The sequence below is a fragment of the Metopolophium dirhodum genome, chromosome 8 (assembly GCF_019925205.1).
Source record: "Metopolophium dirhodum isolate CAU chromosome 8, ASM1992520v1, whole genome shotgun sequence".
NCBI classification, from domain to species: Eukaryota; Metazoa; Arthropoda; class Insecta; order Hemiptera; family Aphididae; genus Metopolophium; species Metopolophium dirhodum.
Window position 1 is genome coordinate 21,386,555 of NC_083567.1, and position 20,140 is coordinate 21,406,694.

At 29.2% G+C, this 20,140-nt stretch overlaps 1 protein-coding gene across 1 annotated transcript in view; it reads left to right on the plus strand.

The window, feature by feature from the left end:
* Nucleotides 1-11,444: 11,444 nt before the first annotated feature.
* Nucleotides 11,445-20,140, plus strand: part of LOC132951463 (guanylate cyclase soluble subunit beta-1) — a 38,744-nt gene continuing 30,048 nt past the window's right edge. Inside the window, exons 1-11 of the mRNA XM_061023287.1 lie at nt 11,445-11,577; nt 11,922-11,995; nt 12,104-12,204; nt 12,906-13,024; nt 13,091-13,246; nt 13,367-13,520; nt 14,172-14,329; nt 14,423-14,554; nt 14,678-14,760; nt 14,889-15,059; nt 17,420-17,657. Of these exons, the coding sequence (XP_060879270.1) occupies nt 11,575-11,577; nt 11,922-11,995; nt 12,104-12,204; nt 12,906-13,024; nt 13,091-13,246; nt 13,367-13,520; nt 14,172-14,329; nt 14,423-14,554; nt 14,678-14,760; nt 14,889-15,059; nt 17,420-17,657 (1,389 nt within the window). The 5' untranslated portion in view covers nt 11,445-11,574. The remainder of the gene's footprint in view (nt 11,578-11,921; nt 11,996-12,103; nt 12,205-12,905; nt 13,025-13,090; nt 13,247-13,366; nt 13,521-14,171; nt 14,330-14,422; nt 14,555-14,677; nt 14,761-14,888; nt 15,060-17,419; nt 17,658-20,140) is intronic.

A 20,140-nucleotide genomic window follows, 5' to 3' on the forward strand; every position in this document is an offset into this window, starting at 1 on the left:
TTTTAAGAGGTGAACAAACGGGGATCATGAGATTCGTGGTGGAAACAGAAAGTTTTTTTTTTGTTAATAAATGGTTGCCATTGGTTACTCACTCGGGCAGATCAGGTACAATCATCACGTTTACATGGCCTCGATTAAACTATATCTTAAAACCAAATGTAAGTGTGTAGCTTATAATAATAGCCTTGTATACTCAAAAACTACTCGATTGATTTTGACGAAAATCTCAGAGATTGTTTTTAGAGATGTCAGAAAAGTTTAGAGAGTAATTAGCTTAAACAACGTTAAAAAATACACCAAATGCTAAATCCAACCCACGACTTGCTGCAGTTGCCCATCTAGGGCAAATTATTTAACAAAGATAGGTAGACTGACGCAATGACGCCGATTTGTCCGTGAACTGAGGTACACCAAAACTGAGATACACTCAAACCGAGATACACCTATATAGCGTATTTTATACTATATAGGATTTTCCACAAAACAAAACTACATACGGGCGAAGCAGGGATATTCAGCTAGTATAAAATAGGAAAAAGTGTTTCAACTGGTATCTGGTATAGGTATATGTATACCATACAGCCAAATGATCGTGTAAAAATATTATTATCATTACAAAATGCTGTCTGGAATATATTATGATAAGACGTGCCGATATCACGATGCAACAGTATTTGTGTATTATATATTACTAAAAATACACTAAGCTAATACAAAGCGGACGTCTAGAAGCGATAAAAAAAATAAATTATAGTTATTTATAGTTATTATTACAAGTTATAACTACAGTAAAAAGTAATGTACCTATATTGCCTATACAACACGCCGTATTGGGCATTAAATTAAATAAACAACGTCATTAGCCATTGGATGTATCGAGAAACCGATTAATTTTGCTGTTATTGTTATCCTCCAAACACATAGTATATGATAAAATACTATAAAACATAGTAAACAAATATTCTGATAAAAAGTAGATATAACGGTCTTATAAAATGCAAAAAATCATTGAAGTGTTCAGGGTGTGTTGAAGTCTTGTGACGTTACAAAAAAATTAATCAGAACACTACTTCCGCTTTGTTACGTAATTGTATTGGTTTTGCATAAGCGGTAGTGACCTCTCCCACTTAGTTTTTCATATTAACGACCCTTCCAAGTTCGCAATCATCCATCGTCAATCGAGTACCGGAACTTGTCTCTTAGTTGACAACAGCATTATCGTATGTCGACACATCCCCCTGGATTCACTATGTTCGTACCAACACAAAACAGACAAATGTATAAAACTCAAATGATCGGGTTTATATCATCTATATTAAATGTTACGCGAAGGACTTAAGGAAGAAAAAAAATTCTCGATCCAAAATAAGAGACAAAAATACATATTTTATATTATAATCGGAGTATTATTAATTTATAAATATTTAACAATTAAGTAGGTGGATTAATGGTTTTTATTTTTAAAAACATTTTTGATCCTTTTTCTTGTTGTATTCAAAAAACCACTATTCACGTGCCTAAATTATTATAAAACATTATTTCACAACTTAAGATAATTTTTTTGATAGGGTTCGGTTGGGTATGAATTATGAAGTATGAACTGTTAGGATACTATTCCACTTTTTAGCAGTTTAGTGAAATTAAAAGTACCATATCGCAGTGGTGGGACTTCAAAATGCAGCCACTACCATACAATTCCATCAGTCTCTAACGCATTAGTATGTCTTCTTTACTTGCGAATACTGCCTGATCTTCCCTAAATTTATTATCACGGCATCCTTTCATCTCTTCCACTAATCTTTTGCCGATAACTCTTCCTTCTATTATTTACATGATTGTTTTTTTATCTGTCTTCCGGCCATGACCACTCTAGCTTCTTACTTCTGTTATACGAGAAGATAATGGGTTTTCCGTAGATATTTGTAAACTGACTTTATATTCTTGGTTTGTGTCTTAACGTATCTATATAATATTTTTTTGAGATCTACTCTATAAGTACTCTTATGTATTGAACTTCCCAAAACACACGATAGTATTATACATTTTAAGTTATATTATAATACAAGTAATAAGTAATAATAAAAACGTAACATAACGTATAGTATATTATTATTATAGTATATTATTATTTACGAATGGTAATAATACGTTGGATGTTTTAGGTGACGATTTCAAATCTAGTGATCTCAATGCTCACAGAGGAGAAATTATATTTTGGATAAAACCAATCTCATATTTTTTAGCAATACTAAATAATAATATAAATTATTATTATTTATTATTATTATTATTTATTAAAACACGATTATGACGTTCGGGGACAGAAAATGTTGCAACAAGGTAATAATTATATAATAAGCATACTAAATAATAAACACTAATATATACAAAGTAATTTTTCGTCGTAAACAATGGAATTTATTATATCGTGATTTCCAGGCACAAAACAATTTAATGTAATATTATTTATTTATTCATTATGTAGATAATATTTGTGTTTTAAGTAATTCCATTAAAAGTTTAAAATAAATAAATAAGTAAAACCGTAAAACGTCTTCTAAAGAAAAAAATGCTATACCTGTTGGCTGTTTCTCGATAAAAAAAAAAGCTCGTCCTGTATACGACGTCTAACGATGTTGAATTCAAACTTATCAACGTACACAGTAACTCTCAGGGTTAATGTTTGCAAAACAGTAGATAGATATATATCTTACATTCACCCTATTAAAATCAAAAAACCGTACGCCGCGGTCGGTCCTTAAAAAATCGTATCTTGAATTTTAATTTTGTTTATTTCCATCGTAATGACGTCGTAGTATATGGGGAAGTCCCCCCCCCCCTCCCACCACAATGGTGAAAATACGTTACAGTTGTAACGGCGCGGTTACTTTATTATATAATAATATATTATTGTAGGTTAGGTATAATACGCGTCTCTGCATTATTATAAATATATTATATATATTATTATAGGAAAAGTGCTAACGGCGTTATTTTTTTTTCTGTTTATTCGCGTTGCATTCGTTTCTATCATTTCAGCTGAATACGCAAAACTTTTAAAGGAGTTCCCACGGGTTCCGAGATGAGTTTTTGTAAATATAAACGAGCGCCTACCTACTTACCTACCTACCTACCTGCAGCAACACTGATATGTTATAAAGCTTAAGATTATAACATACGCATTATGTACCCATCCGTGCATATTGTATAGTACCTACACATCTTAAATAGAATTTAACGTGTTTTCCTATTGTACATGAGTACATTTTTTCCAGTCACAAACACATCTTTCCAAAACACTTATTATGTTATTATTATAACGCGTTTAAAAATATATTTCTGTGCACGTAATGACAAGTCAAATACGCCTAAAAATGTATATAGCTAGTATATAAGTACTGACATACTGATAAATTTGTGATTTTGATGATACTTTAAAAATAATATGGTCACGCATTTTCAAAATCCATCACATGGAACACAGAACCAAATATGAGATATTATTTTTTTTTTTATAATTATTTTCATAGCAGTAGGCAACCAACCACTTTTTATGTAAAATTATTTTTGTCTAAAATGTATTTCTTGGTTATTGAAATAAATTTACAAACTGGAAAATAATTATTGTCATCAAATATACTACCTATAATTATTTTATTTTATTTTTTCAAGTCTTACGAAATTGTCTATGAAATTTGAAGTGATTTGATTGATTTATTTATTTAAATAACACATTTTATCGTATTGAACTCAAGGATATAATTATTATTTTCTAGCTGTATTTCGTGTCTCATTTTTATTATTTGTACGTTTTTAAACCGTAAAAAGTCATTTAATATAAACCTACTTAAACACTTATGAGTGCGTTTTGAGTAGGTATACAGCTGTGTAACTTATTGTAATAAATGTAATACAAACGTAGTATTCAAGTTTTATCAAGTACATAAAGTATGTACCTACTTTATGAAAAATTAAATTACAAGTTAATTACCTCAAGTATTAAATTAAATTAACCCAACTTTATCACACATTTCTGAAGAATAATGTTGATTTTATAATTATTTTTACACGCAATTGTAAAAACAATATGTGTATTAACATGACCTGTTATAACACCATTTCTACATAATGTATGATGTTATATATTTTCATAACTGATACTCCAACTAAAAACTGGTAAATGTTTTTATTTCCCGATGTCTAGAACGTACGAAATTCAGTACAATTTAAACATCAACTACATCAAATATATACTATTCATTTTTTTAACGATTCTCTGAAATATGTTATCACTCCTGACTCCTATGCCTAAGAAATATTCTAATTCGTACAAAAAAAATATTTCAAAATATTATGATCATTAAATATTTGTCTTAATTTAAATAACCTCGGGATACCCCAGAAAAGTTAATCCTGGTGGATGATCAATACCCTCAAAGGTAGTAATAGAACATTTGAGAAATTTAATTTATTTGAATTTTATTCATTATTATATATTTAATTGCGTCTTAACCAATAATGCATCGAAACATCAATCGAGTTCACGAGTTTATTAAAACGTAACATATTACAATGACTATTTAAATCACGACTCGTTAATCAAATATAAGAACGTTCGAGAGAATATTTTATTTAGCGTTAAATGTAGCACTTTAAAACTTAAAAGACTAAAAGCTTTGCCGCTTCGGAAAATTATATTTCACCCGTAGACCACTTATGTGAAAATGCCACATTATTATTAGCGCCCTTTAAAGTTAAAGACTCTTTAAACTATGCATATTTATCAGTACCTAGGTTATGGTATAAATTAATTCATACCTTTTTTATGGTTTTGGATTTGGACGATGGATTGTCAACTCAGAATCAATTTAATCCTAAAATACAACAACAATTTGAAATTCCTACCAAATACCTATGTTAAGAAAAATTTTGCCCGGTAATATATAATATTTATAATACCTATTCAGAGCATTAAATATTTATAATTTTAATATTTCTAATATTGTTGACTTTTACTGACATCATTTTTTACACAAATCATCGTGATTTAAGCTGTTGAAAAGAACAAACCAATTCTTCGAAATTGTTCTTTAAATTTAATTTTATTACCTGAAGTTTGATAATCTATCAATTTTCATTACTGTCTTCGTAAGTATCATGTTCCGTATTGTAGTAGTACCTAAATAATATGTATACCTACATAAACAGTTTTTTTCCGCAATGTACCTAGTTCACATATTTCGGATTGGTTCTTAATTTTATTATAAACCGATTACTATTAGTTTTATTTTTATTTATGATATATATCATATGAATAGGTAAATTAATAGTGTACAAGAAAAAAATCGTGAATAACTATTAATAATAATATACGATAAACCTATAATAGCGTTGATAAACTTTAAATATAAACATTTTTTTTTTGTGTGAAACGAATAAATATTATACTATTGTTATGGGCGTATATGTTCCCTTGGTAAAGGATTACTCTTTTGAGATTTGGTTTTTCGGTGTAGTTTACCATTATGACGATATTGAAAACGTGCTCTCCAAGTTTCTAAAAACCATTTTGAAAGATTATATCTCAAAATCCCAGGAGACTCGTGCACGTTCAATTTTGTAGTAGGTTAACACTTTCCTTGTTTAGTGAAAAAAATAAATTTACATAGTATAATAATTCTTAAATAACATGAAATAGGTTTTGTTTCTACAAAGGATACGTAATTAGTTTTAAAAAAAATGCGTTTGAGAGAATGCCAAGTGTGAATGAATACCGAATAGTGTATGTAATGCACAACTCAAAACAGTTAGTTTAAAAAAATACAATTAATTAACGAATTAGGAAATACAATAAATCGTGTTTATTTGGCACAACATTTAACAAATATTTATATAATGATATATTTTATGTATATTTATTACACAAGGATCCACGCGTTTAAAGTGTATGGTTATCGGATATAAATAATAATTAAAACAATAACTATATATTATTATATTATACCCAATTTATAATTAGCAATAATACTTACAAAATGTATGGTTTTTAATTGGTCTAACTATTTAAAGAATGTAAGTACCTAGGTATAATACATTTAACAATCTAAATCTTAATTTTATATGAGGGAGGGTAAATTATGTGAGTAACGATCCCCTTAAATCTGTCCTATTTCTACGTACATACAAATTATATATTATATATATATTATATGTGTTCCATTCCCACTTATGGGTATACCTTTATTGACTATCATGATTTGTTTAAAGTACAATAGTAAATCATTTTAGTTGTTTTTATTTAATTATAGTTTATAATGACGGACTATTCATTAAAATTGTCATTATTGTTTTCGTTTCATTAAGTTTTGGAATTGTTTTGAAAATATATGAGATGATAAAATTTAGTGTTAACTAGAAAGGTTTTGTAAAATTTCTACCTATGTATTTCTTGTTTATCATAATTTTAATTAAACAACAATACACATATATTTTATTTAATAAACCTTACCAAAGTTAAATTCTAATTATAAATCATATTAAATTATACAACAAATAACATAACGTCTATGAAGTTAGTTTCTTTAATATTTTGAAATTTTTTTATTATGCCTGCATCTAAATTTAATTATTATTTATTTTTTTTATTACGGATGAATAATTAAAGTGAATGATTACGAGAGTTTTCTACAAGATGCCAATTTTCTTAAAAAAAAATTATGTTGTTTAAAGATTTTTTTCATTCATTATAACTATTTACGTAATATAATACGTATTACTGTCACAATAAATTGTTTGATTTAAAATTTAAAATGTTCCATTTTTAAACCAATAAGTAATAATCAAATATAAGTGTATTTAATTCAAATTAAGAGCTTGAATTGGTAATACAGAATACCTACATGGATGAGTTTTAAGAAAAACATTAGACTCATTTAAAAACATTTTAATATCATTAGAAAAGTTTTGTTCAACATATTCTATAAATAAGTGGAATATTCTTATAGGAAAAAATAAATTATTTTTAAACGTTTTAAATCATATTTTATTTCTATGAAAGTTTTTTTTTTTTTTTTTAAATCAAATATAAGCGAAAATCGCATGCTTCTACATTATTATTTATAGGTACGTATACCTAATGTTAATAAATTAAATATTTCAATTCAGAACAATTGAAAAGAAAACTTTTAATGTCCCCGGAGATCCTATGTCCTAAATAGTATAAAGGTTGTGTATACATGGTTCATTTGTGACATGTTATAACTGAATTAGCCGAAATGAACTAGGTAGGTACATAAGTGATTAATGGCATCCCTATATGTTTAACTAATTAACACGCTCACTCGCACAGACACACATAGTCTAATATTATGTCTAACAAGAAAAAGGTGGGTAAGTGGATGTCGCTCCGCTGTACAGTAGGTTACAAGTGGGTCACTGTAATGGATGGTGTTAAATTTGAATTCAATGATGTGATATCATTGTATAAGAAAAACGATTCTGAGCGAAAACGGTCAGTCAGCCTATGATATTACTAAGTATATTTGATGATATTATTGTGAACAAAGTAATTTATATATTTACTTATTTACGAGGAACCTTGTTTTAAATTTTCAATGCTTAGCTACAAAAGTTAAATATTTTATAAATTTTTGTGAAATTTTTAAGTATCTACAGTCATACGTTTTTTAATTACAACAAAATAAGAAGATCGTTACACGAGAAATCGAGTCAATATCAAATGTTGTAAAAATATGAATTTCAAACGCTCATAAAAATTTAATTTGACTTTCTTGTAGACATATTTTTTTTGATAAAGGTAGAAAAACTTATGGATAACCTTGTATTACATTTTAAAATCTTAGATTTAAAAAGAAAAATTTTTATGAATTCTCAACTCAAAATAATTTGCTAATTTTCGTGATTTTTCCGTATTTTGTCAACATTTGAACTTTAAATGCTTATAAATAAAAACTGTGACTAAGGATTTTTTATTTTTTTCATCTGCCTTTGAAACAATAACCTAGGAGCCTTCTATTAATTTTTCAAGCTTTTTTACTCAACAGATAAAGTTTTATTGATATTTATAGAAAAAAAACTAAAAAAAAATGGAAATTGACAATGTCCGTAAACAGCTCAAAATAAGTTAAAATATTTGGAAAATGTTATGGTGTATAGGAAATGCAATTATAAACATTCAGTCAAAATTTCATGTCCTTACGGTCATTCGTTTTAGAGTTACACCAAAAACCAAAATCGATTTTCTCGAAAACAGATTTTGCGTAAAAAATTCCCGTTTTTCCTTTGTTTTTCACGTCGCTTTTGAAAACTACTGGGGAAATTTTACTTTATACCCCCCAAAGTACCAACTAGATTCACTTTCCTATCAAAAAAGTTACTGTTGAAGAAAATCTAAGCTCTTTTACTATCCTAAAAGATGATGACAGAAAATATTTTAAAAAAAACACACATTGTAAAATCAATACATTCATCGCTTCGCTCAGAATCTAAAATGTAATGTATAGTTTATTTTATACTTAAGAATCATAACCATAAGTATAAAAATATTGGGGCAAAAATGCAAAAGTCATCAACCCCATCTCCAGTTATGAATAATACAATTATTTTATACCTATGCATTCGAGAGTAGTTAGGAACACTGGAAAACTATTGAATAATAAATTTAAAACACTAATAAGTATAAGTCATTTTTTAAAGAATTAATTTTTAATATAAAATATGTATCCATAAGAATTTATAGATTTATAGAGTACTTATTTTAAAACTACCTAGTTTTAAACAATATAATGAAAATCTTCTGATATTATCAAGATTATAAAGTTAAATCCTATCAAAATTGAATGGAACTAGACGAAAACTTTTGAAAGCTAGTAATTATTGTATAATATAAATTGCCTTCAAAATTAAAATTGGCTAATTTGATTTATTATTTTTATAATTGTGACATTATATTATCTAAAAGTGGCTAATTATTACTGTTGCTCTAACAAACAGTGTACGTAAAAAACCATACAGTATTATTAATGTTATCCCTATATAATTTAACGTCAATATCTTATATACAAAGAAAATACCACGAAAATTTTAAATTTCAATGCAATATCTTCTGCCTAAGGTTATGATTAAGATTGTGGTTCATGTTGATATAAGAACAAAAAATCATTAACTGTAATTTGTATTGTATAATTTCCACAATAATCTAGTAAAGTAGAAAGCAAATTAATGCAATTTTGATTAATTTAATGAAATTATAAATCGTTGGTTTTGTGAAAAGTTAGTAATTTTATTTTAATGAACCAATATTGTAGGCACGACATATCGACATCATACCCGATTCGATTTTATTAAAAGTGCGATACATTTTTTCTGGGCGATACAAATTATAATATTATATTCATTCTACCACAGAATGTTTTATCAACAGCATTAATTATTATTTAAATAATAATAATTGTAATAATTATTCCGAAAACCACAATAACTCACTATATCTATATAGTATATTATAATACTACTTATAATAACTCTTAACAAAGCGAATAATAAGTTTCTGAAACTGTCATAAACTGTGATGGTTCCAAAACTTTTTACTAGTTAAAACTTAATTATTTTATATTATATTATATTTATTTGTTTTATTATTTATTAGAAATTTTGTTTTATTTATTTATTATTTTATATCATGGCGTGTATCACTTGTGTTTTTAACTGGAATAATACTAAACATAAATTACATTTAGGTATATTACACGCCAACTCAATAACAGTCCACAAATGTTTTACCCGTGTGCATTATTCAAAATAAATATAAAAGTACAACAAAGCTATAAAATATATTTTATGTGAGTTATATACACTGATAAAGTGATGAATTATCTTCATAGAAAAATAAATTAAATTCTAGTTTGTCATCGATGTTTTTCAGTTTTTGTAATATTAAACTTTGATTAATATATCACAAATTCACAATTTAAAATACTAGGTAATAAATAACAAATTATCTTGCCAAGTAACTCTACAAACAAAAGTATCTCAAGTTTTAAAAAGAAATAATTTCAAATATTTTAGACACACTTTTGCATTTTAATATTTTTAATAGTAACAACAACATTACAATTTTATTTTTAGTTATTACAATATTTTTAATTAGGTATCTATTGATAATCCACAATATAATTGTATTCGATTTGGTAAATGTGTATTTAAACTTAAATGTTGTAAAATATCACAATATTAATTTCTCAATCGTATAAACTTGTAGCTACTTTGAGAAAAAAAAGATAGAATAATATATTAATATGTATACTTACTTATCACGAAAAGAAAGATGTTCATTGTTTTAACATCATTGTACTTTCGCAAGAACAAGTTGTCTCATAAAAAAAATAAGTAAAGCTTCTAGGGTTTGAAGAGAGGACAAATTCATGAACAATAAATCTAATTAATAACAATAATTGTTTTCACGATTAAAAAAAATAATAAATTTAATATAAATACTGTTTAGGCTATAAAGAAAACAAAGAGTCGTTATCTCCTTTGTCATGTGTCAACTAAATAACGTTATGGTTTTGGAAAAAAAAATGATATGAAACTTATATTTTTATAACGGGGCGAAGTATCAGGAAACACGTATATGAAAAACGTATTGTAATTTGTATGAGCTTTTACGAAAAAAAACCAAATAAAACACAAAAAAAAACTCATACACGCATAATATTCTACATATTATATTATACTATACCTACCTACAATACCTACCTACTCGTATATCATATTACTGTATTGGATGTGTGCGAGGCTGTAAATAATGTGCATTTTTATATTGTAATCACGTGAACTAATTTCGAAATAATTGGCTTAAAGGACTTTTGTTGTCAAAAACGAAAAAAAATAAACGAAACTAATACGCGCAATATTGCAATAAACTTAACACATTAATTACAATTAAAAACGCAATTCATTCGGTGGAATTATTTCGTTGACGTTTTTAAGCTCCGAGTGCAAAATTGTTTTGTTTTTGTCTATAATATTTCATATTTTATTATAATACATAAAATTTGTTAGGCGCCTGCAACTATAATAATATTTATTGTTAATCGGTTATTAATTAATGTAGGTATACCCTATGCGTGCTGTTTTTCATTTTTTTTATACGATAAGAATTAATATTTTACGTTTTGTCTCCTTGATAATAATAAACGTTTTATGATCATAATCATTACAACATCGTAACACGTTGTTTTAATGCATTTTTTAAAATATTATATTAAATCGTCACACGGTTTCGTACGATAATTCGATTGTCTATTACTACACTGGGCGTAATAACATCGTAACAATGCTGCAGTTGTTGTTATTATTATTTGTAATATAAAATCTACCCTCTGGCCAACGCCATCTAGTGACGGCAACTGCGCTCCAATGAATCGATGTTCGTACCCCTCGTCAGTGTACGCTCGGCCAACAAAACTGCACGCATGTGTTTCGCTCCGTTCCGTCGGGAAATTATTGTCGTCGATCTTTGGGCGAGATTTTAAAAGCGCACATAAAATCAAAATGGTAAGTACGACAATAACATATTAATTTTCGCCGATTGTATAATCAGCTGTTTTGTTCAAAAATATCGCAAGAGTACGTCGAGACAGTGATATATTTTTTTTTCTACGATAGGTGATCTTTATAATATTATTTTTATCTCGATCGAGATATTTACGGATTGTTATTTATTTATTAATCGTGGAAATTAAATATTATTATGATGACACATTTTAAACAAATTTACAACTATAGTATTGGTGCATGCGTGTGTGCGTGTGTGCGTGTACCAGGTGGTTGTGTATTTATTATTAAATGCATATTAATTTATACATCTTTTTATTAATTACATTATTATTATATTTTAGTACGGATTCGTGAATTACGCTTTAGAGCTGCTCGTGTTGAAAACATTTGGCGAAGAGACGTGGGAAAAAATCAAGTGAGTACTACACAATATTATTATAAAACAAAACGTTAAATCCAGTAGATTATTAACTATTGGTTTTAATCAATTGCAAACACGTCTTATAATATTGTATGTTTACAGAAAAGATGCAGAGGTTACAATGGATGGTCAGTTTTTGGTCAGACAAATTTACGATGACGAAATTACATACAATTTGGTGTCTTCGGCTGCACAAATTCTCGGTAAATATAATTGTTATTCAATATGTTTTAGTTTACATAAATTTTACCGCCTAAGCTTGTATGGTTAAAAAAAAACTACAAACGTGTACTACTAGGTAGGTATATTATAATTTGCTAAAAATAACAATAACAATATAGCTATAGGTATTTATGTCTCGTTTTTTTTTATTTTTTAACTTAACATACTTTTGTTTATTTTATTTATTTTATTTACCATACATTGAAATATTATATAATATTCAAAGACAAATTATTATAAGAATGTAATAATTCGGTTTATTAAATAAAACTAAGTTATATAAAATATATGATTGAAAAATAAGTGATTTTAGTTTCAATAAAAAAAAAAGTTTTCGATTATGCGAGATATAAACGCACTGTACGGCGATCATATACTTAAGGTTGTTCAGTGTAAAGCAATTCAAATAAATAAACAATATAAGGTACTTACGGCATTTTTTAAGGTGCATTAAGGAAGTGAACATAATATATACAAATACATTTATATTTATTATACAGAATTCAATTTTGAAAAAAGCGTGTATAATAATAATATTATCTACAGGACTCGTTTTAAATCTTACACTGATCATAATAAAAAAAAAATAATAAAAAAAGACCTCGCGTGATAATTTATGTCTGAGATATGTTAATGAGCCCAGATCTAAAGTGTTATATAATTTTGTGTGTTTATGCATTAGAGCTGCCCGCGAGTAGCATATTAGAACTGTTCGGGAAGATGTTTTTCGAGTTTTGCCAGGATTCCGGTTACGATAAAATCCTACAGGTGCTCGGAGCCACACCCCGGGACTTTCTTCAAGTACGCATTGTTCGAGTTACATCCTTTGCGCAATACGATAACTGTTATCACCCGCTGTTTTTGTAGAATCTGGACGCTTTGCACGATCACTTGGGCACACTGTATCCGGGCATGAGAGCACCGTCATTCCGGTGCACAGAAAGGACAGAGGACGGCGCGCTCGTCTTGCACTACTATTCCGACCGTCCCGGGTTGGAGTACATTGTCATCGGCATTGTGAAGGTTGTAAAAACAATATATATTACGACCGACAATAACGAAACGACATAGTGAATATGACGTGTCGTGGTTTTGATATTATAATATATTATATTGTTTTGTGTATGTTTGTGTGTCTTGCAGACCGTCGCCAGTAAACTGCATAACACCGAGGTGGAAGTTGAAATATTACAAACTAAAGAGGAATGTGATCATGTGCAGTTCTTAATAACCGAAAAGAATACCACGGGTCAACGTCAAAGCGATCAAACAGCCGAAGTCGAGACACTATCGCAAGGTCATCACCAGAAATGTTTTTTCTTCTTTCACTAAATCACAAGAATATGTAAAAAAAAAAAAAATTGTATACTGTTTCGGCGTCGAAATCGGCTAAATATGCAAATCGTACTTACTTATCATACTTTAATATGCTGTTTTGGGTTTTAAACTTTTAACCGAATTCAAAAAAATACATATACCCAACAGTTTTTTTTTTACATAAGATTTAAGACGTTGACAGTTAGGTACTATTAGTATAATATGTTGAATTATCAATATCGATCGAAATACATCAATATTTGTATTTTGTCTAAATAAAGTTGGGTAGTATTTTTTTTTCTTAAGTATAATGATAGCTAATATATAAGTATTTTTACTTCTATTAAAATTAAAATGAATACAATTAGATTGAGTCCAATGATAACCAATTTAAAAATAAAAATTATCGTATCCGTATGTTTCGATTAATTAAAAAATACATAATGAACGTATACCTACAGTTTTTTTTTAAATATAGAATATTAATTATAATAGCTTTATCAACCGGAACATGGGATAGTTATTATTTTTGATGTATTTAAATACATATTATATATATATATTATATTAGTGCGTTGCGAAACGACATCGTAAGCGTATATAATGTAACGACTTTGCTATATTTTTGTAGAACCGAAAATTAGTCCGGCCACGTTTTGCCATGTGTTCCCATTCCACCTGATGTTCGACAGAGACTTGAACGTCCTTCAAACCGGTTGCACGATCACCAGAGTAATACCCATGGTACAAGGGCCAGAACCATGCAAATTAACACAAATCTTATACCCCGTAGGTGTTAACACTCACACACACGCAGACCCACTGCACACATACACCCAAGCATAATAAATAATAATTATTAATGTTGACTCCGTTGGGCAGGTAAGACCTCATTTGGAATTGACATTCGACAACATTCTAGCGCACATAAACACCGTGTACGTTCTGAACACGAAACCGGGAATTATGAACGGCGACTCCAACAACGGTTGTTCGATATCTCTGCGTCTCAAAGTAATGATAATCGATAGATCCAACTGTTCGGACACTTTGTATACTGACTGCATGCGTTTAAAATATAAACTGTCGGTTTGAAAATAAATAATACCATGGTTAAAACGTGAGTTTGTTTTACAGGGCCAGATGCTGTATGTTCCGGAAACGGATCTAATGTTGTTTCTGTGTTACCCGAGTGTCGTGAATCTGGACGATCTGACCAAGTTAATACAAACACATTTATACCTAATAATATATGTTCATATTTTGATTGGATGGCCTCGTGTTAGGTTAGGTTTAGGTAATTGAGCTATAAACTATTGACAGTGTTTATTTTGTTTGTTCGTCCCAGACGAGGCCTGTACATCAGCGATATACCTTTGCACGATGCCACTAGGGATTTGGTGTTGATGTCCGAACAATTCGAAGCCGATTTCAAACTGACCATGGATTTGGAATTTTTAACCGACAAGCTCCAGCAGACTTATAGGGAGCTGGAGAGCGAAAAACAAAAAACCGACAGGTAGTTCAATACAGCTAATCCTCGAATTGAAAAAAAAAACCTAGTTGTGTACCTTCGGCGATACGTGTTTGCTTAATAAATCGCATTGCAAAAATTAAAAGCAAACATAAAAATATAGTTCATTCGATATCCAAATAAATCTTGCTCAATAACGTCATTATGAAAATGTATCTGATTATTTCAGGCACGTACCTACACAAAGTACAAACCACAATTATTATTAATAAAAAATGTTATGTTTCCTAGAATATTTGGAAAGAAAATATGTTATTATAAAACTCGTAGTTATAATAAGTTGTGGATTCGATGAGTGGCACTTATGTAGGTATACTACGTGTCTAAAATATTTTTAATCGATCAATAAAATATTGATTGATAAAATTGATAACGATTTGTTTACAAAGTTGTATACAGTCTGAGTGATGCGAGAAAACTACACATTTTAAAACGAAGTGTCATAATTATTTATAAAAACAATTTTGGTTTGCAGCGTTTTAAAGTAGTTAAGGTATAAAAATATGATGAAATCCTTTTATATAAAATGTACATCCCTGTAATATTGAATTTACAAAAGTTTACTGCAAATTAAACAATAATTTATTATAAGACTATACGAAAAAAATTGTTTGATAATAATCGGCAATTAGATTTTACGGTGCTGTGGCCTGTGGTCTATATTAAAATAATTGAATGTTTTAGGTTTTTTTACATAGTTTTTCATTTAAATTCCCATATTTATCTCAATATCTTGAAATAAATTCATAAAGTTTCTACATAGCATTTAATTAGTTTTGTTTATTTATTATTTAAATAGTCCGATCGTAGAGGGTTGAGCGTATAATACTAATTAATTTTTCGGTAAGTTTTAACTTTTAATCGTAAGTACCTGTTGAACAATTTGTAGAATTTCAAAATTAATAAGATTCATTTGATACAAAAAGTTAAATTTTCCATATTAAAAATTCCAACCATAAGTGATGAAAATATGTGTACTATATAACTTTTATTTTAAATAAATAATATATATTGTTTGCTTACTTCTCCGACATTATTTCAGTCTAATGGATTTTCTTTGATTTTGTTGTATTCTTTGATTATATTATAATACTTTTTTATTACTAACTACCCACGTGATTTATGAATAGTTATTTTATTTTATCTGTTTTTTTTATACTTTTCATCACACATTCTTAATGGGTGCGTACAATTTGTAAGACTCTAACATAATAAAATATATTAGCTAGAACAGTGGTGTCAAACGTACACGGCTCGTGTAATCGTGTCACACAAACGGTGAAACATTTAAAAATATATTTTTTCTAGATTTCTGAACTGCTTGTTAAATACTTAAATACTTATTTAATACTTAAATAATAATAATTATACTGATAATTTATTATAAGTATATTTGTAACCTTATAAAAAAATATATACACCTATATAATATCACTTTATACGTACATACCTAAGTGTTTATAGAACAGAGTTTGTCAGAACCTCTTTTAGCCGTAAAAATAATATTATACGTACCCATAATATATTAGTGTCGGTAGAATATTATACCAAAATCGAATTTAATCTAAATAATAGCACAAAAGCCGTCGTTGTTAACTTTTTTGCTTCGCCTTTCTCGGATTGCAATCTTCGGCTTGGCTCACAAAGCTCTTCTCGTTGCAAATCGCCCCCGTAGGCTACTTCATATTTGTATATGATATACACACACACACACACACACACACACACACACACACACACACACACACACACACACACCTACATATCCAAATGGTCACTGTGACGTGGCGGCGGTGGCAGAGCACAAAACGAAATAAACATTCACGTCGATCGAGCGTCTTAATAATGTTGCGATCCTCCGTATTTATGTTATACTTAGATAAACACTACCTACTATAATATCAGAATGCTCACAATTTATTGTATGTTAAATAATCTTTTAAATTTCGACCGTTATCCATTGATGGTTATCGAAAATAAAAGGGGATTTCAGGTAACGGTTTGTACACGTTTGTGTACCGTTTTATACTTGAAAGCTACAAAATATTGACCGTAAATGAACCGAGTTTAATCGAGAGCGAAACAAAAATGTAATATGTACCTTCTTTTCTGGGTTATCGCGATAGTCGTTTGTATAATATTATATTATAATCCCATACACAATATAGTGAGCGTTTATTTCTAAAAAATGTAATATTATTTTATTACGATACACAATATCCTGGTGGAGGCTGCGGTTCTCCTTGTAGGGTCTGCGGATGGAAGAACTCGAAAATACCTATATAATATTATTATTATTATTATTATATACTTAAATAGTATCGTCTTCTGCCTCCGTATCGTAGGCTGCTGTACTCCGTGCTGCCGATCAGCGTGGCGACAGAGCTGCGGCACAAGCGGCCGGTTCCGCCGAAAAGGTTCGAGTGCGTGACACTGCTGTTTTCCGGCATAGTCGGCTTCAGCGACTATTGTGCCGGTCACGCGGACTCGAAAGGCGCCATGAAAATCGTCCGGATGCTCAACCAGCTCTACACGGCTTTCGACGTGCTCACCGACCCGAAGAAAAACCCAAACGTCTACAAGGTATATAATATTATAATAGTATTTCGCATATATACAGCTGCTGCCGCGCGGCGGTACTTAATGATAACAATATATTATTATGAGAACGAAAATGGAGAAAATATTCACAGCGACTTATACACATATCCGACCATAAACCCTCCTGTCGCGGTCCCGCCACTTGTTGTTGCCCGGAGGCAGAAATCATATTGTGTCCTGTCCAGCAGGACACAATATGATCCGGTCCTATACGAGAATAGTTTTACGGCTTTTTCTCGCGCTGCACATACATCCGATCGATGTCAAATCTGAATTTACTTCCGACCGGAAATCGCGTGCACGTCTCGTCCGCGTACGTACAGGGCGATTCTATTATATTATAATAATATCATACGATATTATAATATTACACGCCATAATATCCGTTTATTTCGGTATTTGTAATTTTCAATCGTAAACTTCAGGACCATAACATTTTCAATATAAAATAATCAGATTCGAAATTATATTCGTAACGGATTTCTGTTGAACAATTTGAGATGCATTCCAATGACTTGAATTCGAACGCGTTAATACTACCATGGGATATTCAACGACGAACATGCTCGCGGACGAACCACCCTATATATTATATAAGATGTCGCGTTGTATCGTTGTGTATAATTTTGGCGAAACGGTCATCCACTCCGGAAACGCGTATTCGTTGGTATACAATATTATTATATGTATAATCCGCAATGGTGTACGATACCGTCGCGGATTCGATCGATCGAAAATCTGTATCGGAAACACGTCGATCGGCTCCCGACGATAGGTATTATTATTATTATTATTATTACCGCAATTCGCGTTGTATAACGAAGAGCGAATAATTCGCGTGGCAGTGCGTCTGCGACACGGTCGGCTTGCCGCGGACAAAAACAAAAAACAAATTGCTGCTAAAAATTGCATTTCGTAGAATATTATATATTTTTGTGTTTACATTGAAACGCGTTGTAGGTATACAATAAATTCATTCGATCTCGGTTGAAACTCGGGGAAGATGATATAATATGAAATATATTATGGCCGGTCGGAAGTCGACGGCCAGCATGGCGCACACAGATAAAATATGAAATAGGTATATTCTGAAACGAATAATAATATAGCCAGGATATAGTAAATAATAATAAAAAAAAAGATCAAATCTAAAAAGTGTTTAATCGACATTAACATTTCTCTTCTTTAAGAGTAAAGAAAAAACTCGTGAAAGTTTTTCAAAACCATCCGTTTTTTTAGTAAATAGAAGTTTCGTGCTGTGTGGTATTAGACTGCTGGTGAACCTTATAGAAGATGTATATTGTACACAGTAAATAAACTTTTTAAACGACAAGATCTTTATTTACTTGCAGCCTAATGACAAACAATTGTAAAAAAAAAAAGAATTTTATTCTAATACGTGAAATAAACTCACGACTTAATAATAATATGTCAGAGAAAAAAAATATATTTTCATAGACGAATGAATTCCGTATTATCGAGAAGTTTGAGCAAGAGTGCATTTGATATTTGTGTTTACTTTTACAATAATCTAAAATACACTCAGTTATTCTTGCTCCTCGTGGAATATTTTGTAAATTAATTCGAAACAATCTATAATTTAAATATCTTCGATGGTTTTTGAATATTAAAATACCACTTAAATAAATTAGTTAAGTACATTCTAAACAGTAAACATTGAAGGAAATATCTTTTTTTTCTGTTATATTATAAGAATAATTCACGTGTAAACATCTAAAATACAAGGGGAAAATAAACGTTTGTTTCTACAATATTACGAGAGAAATAAATAAATAATATTCTCAATGAATTTTATAAAATTATCTTCAATTTCTTAAAAAAAAAACTTTTAAAAGGAAAAACAATTTTTTATTTTAAATGTCTCTCTTTATTTCAGTAAGTATATACGCTTAAAATTAGTTTGAAAACAAAATGTAAAAGTTAGTTACAACTTTCATTATAGTTTTCGTATGATACCCGGATACAAAAAAAAAACTTTTTACTCTTCGGTCTTCAATCTTTAAAAACTTTCAAGATCATAGACATTTTGCTAATGGCGTATATAGCTTAATAATCATTTTAAACAATTTTGTTTAAAACAATTGGTACCTATAAATTACCATATTGTACTTAATTTACGTCAACTGTGTACAATTCGTTTTATTAAGTAGGTAGTCTATTTCTTACGATTTACGTTGGCTATAAGGTATTTTCATTGTTATTTATAAAAAAAAATACAGAATATTACTTCTCTCGGTTACAAGAAGCCGGTATAATGATTTAGGTACCTACCTAATAAGTAATAACTGCGAACAGTAATATTCATATTATATTTGACAAGAATAAAAAAAAAGTTTTACTTTAAATGGTTTTAAGAACTGGGCACAAATAAAATTATAGCTGTCCACGTAAGAATAAATAGGCGCTATAGGTACATATAGATTCTGAAAAATTTCTATTTTCAA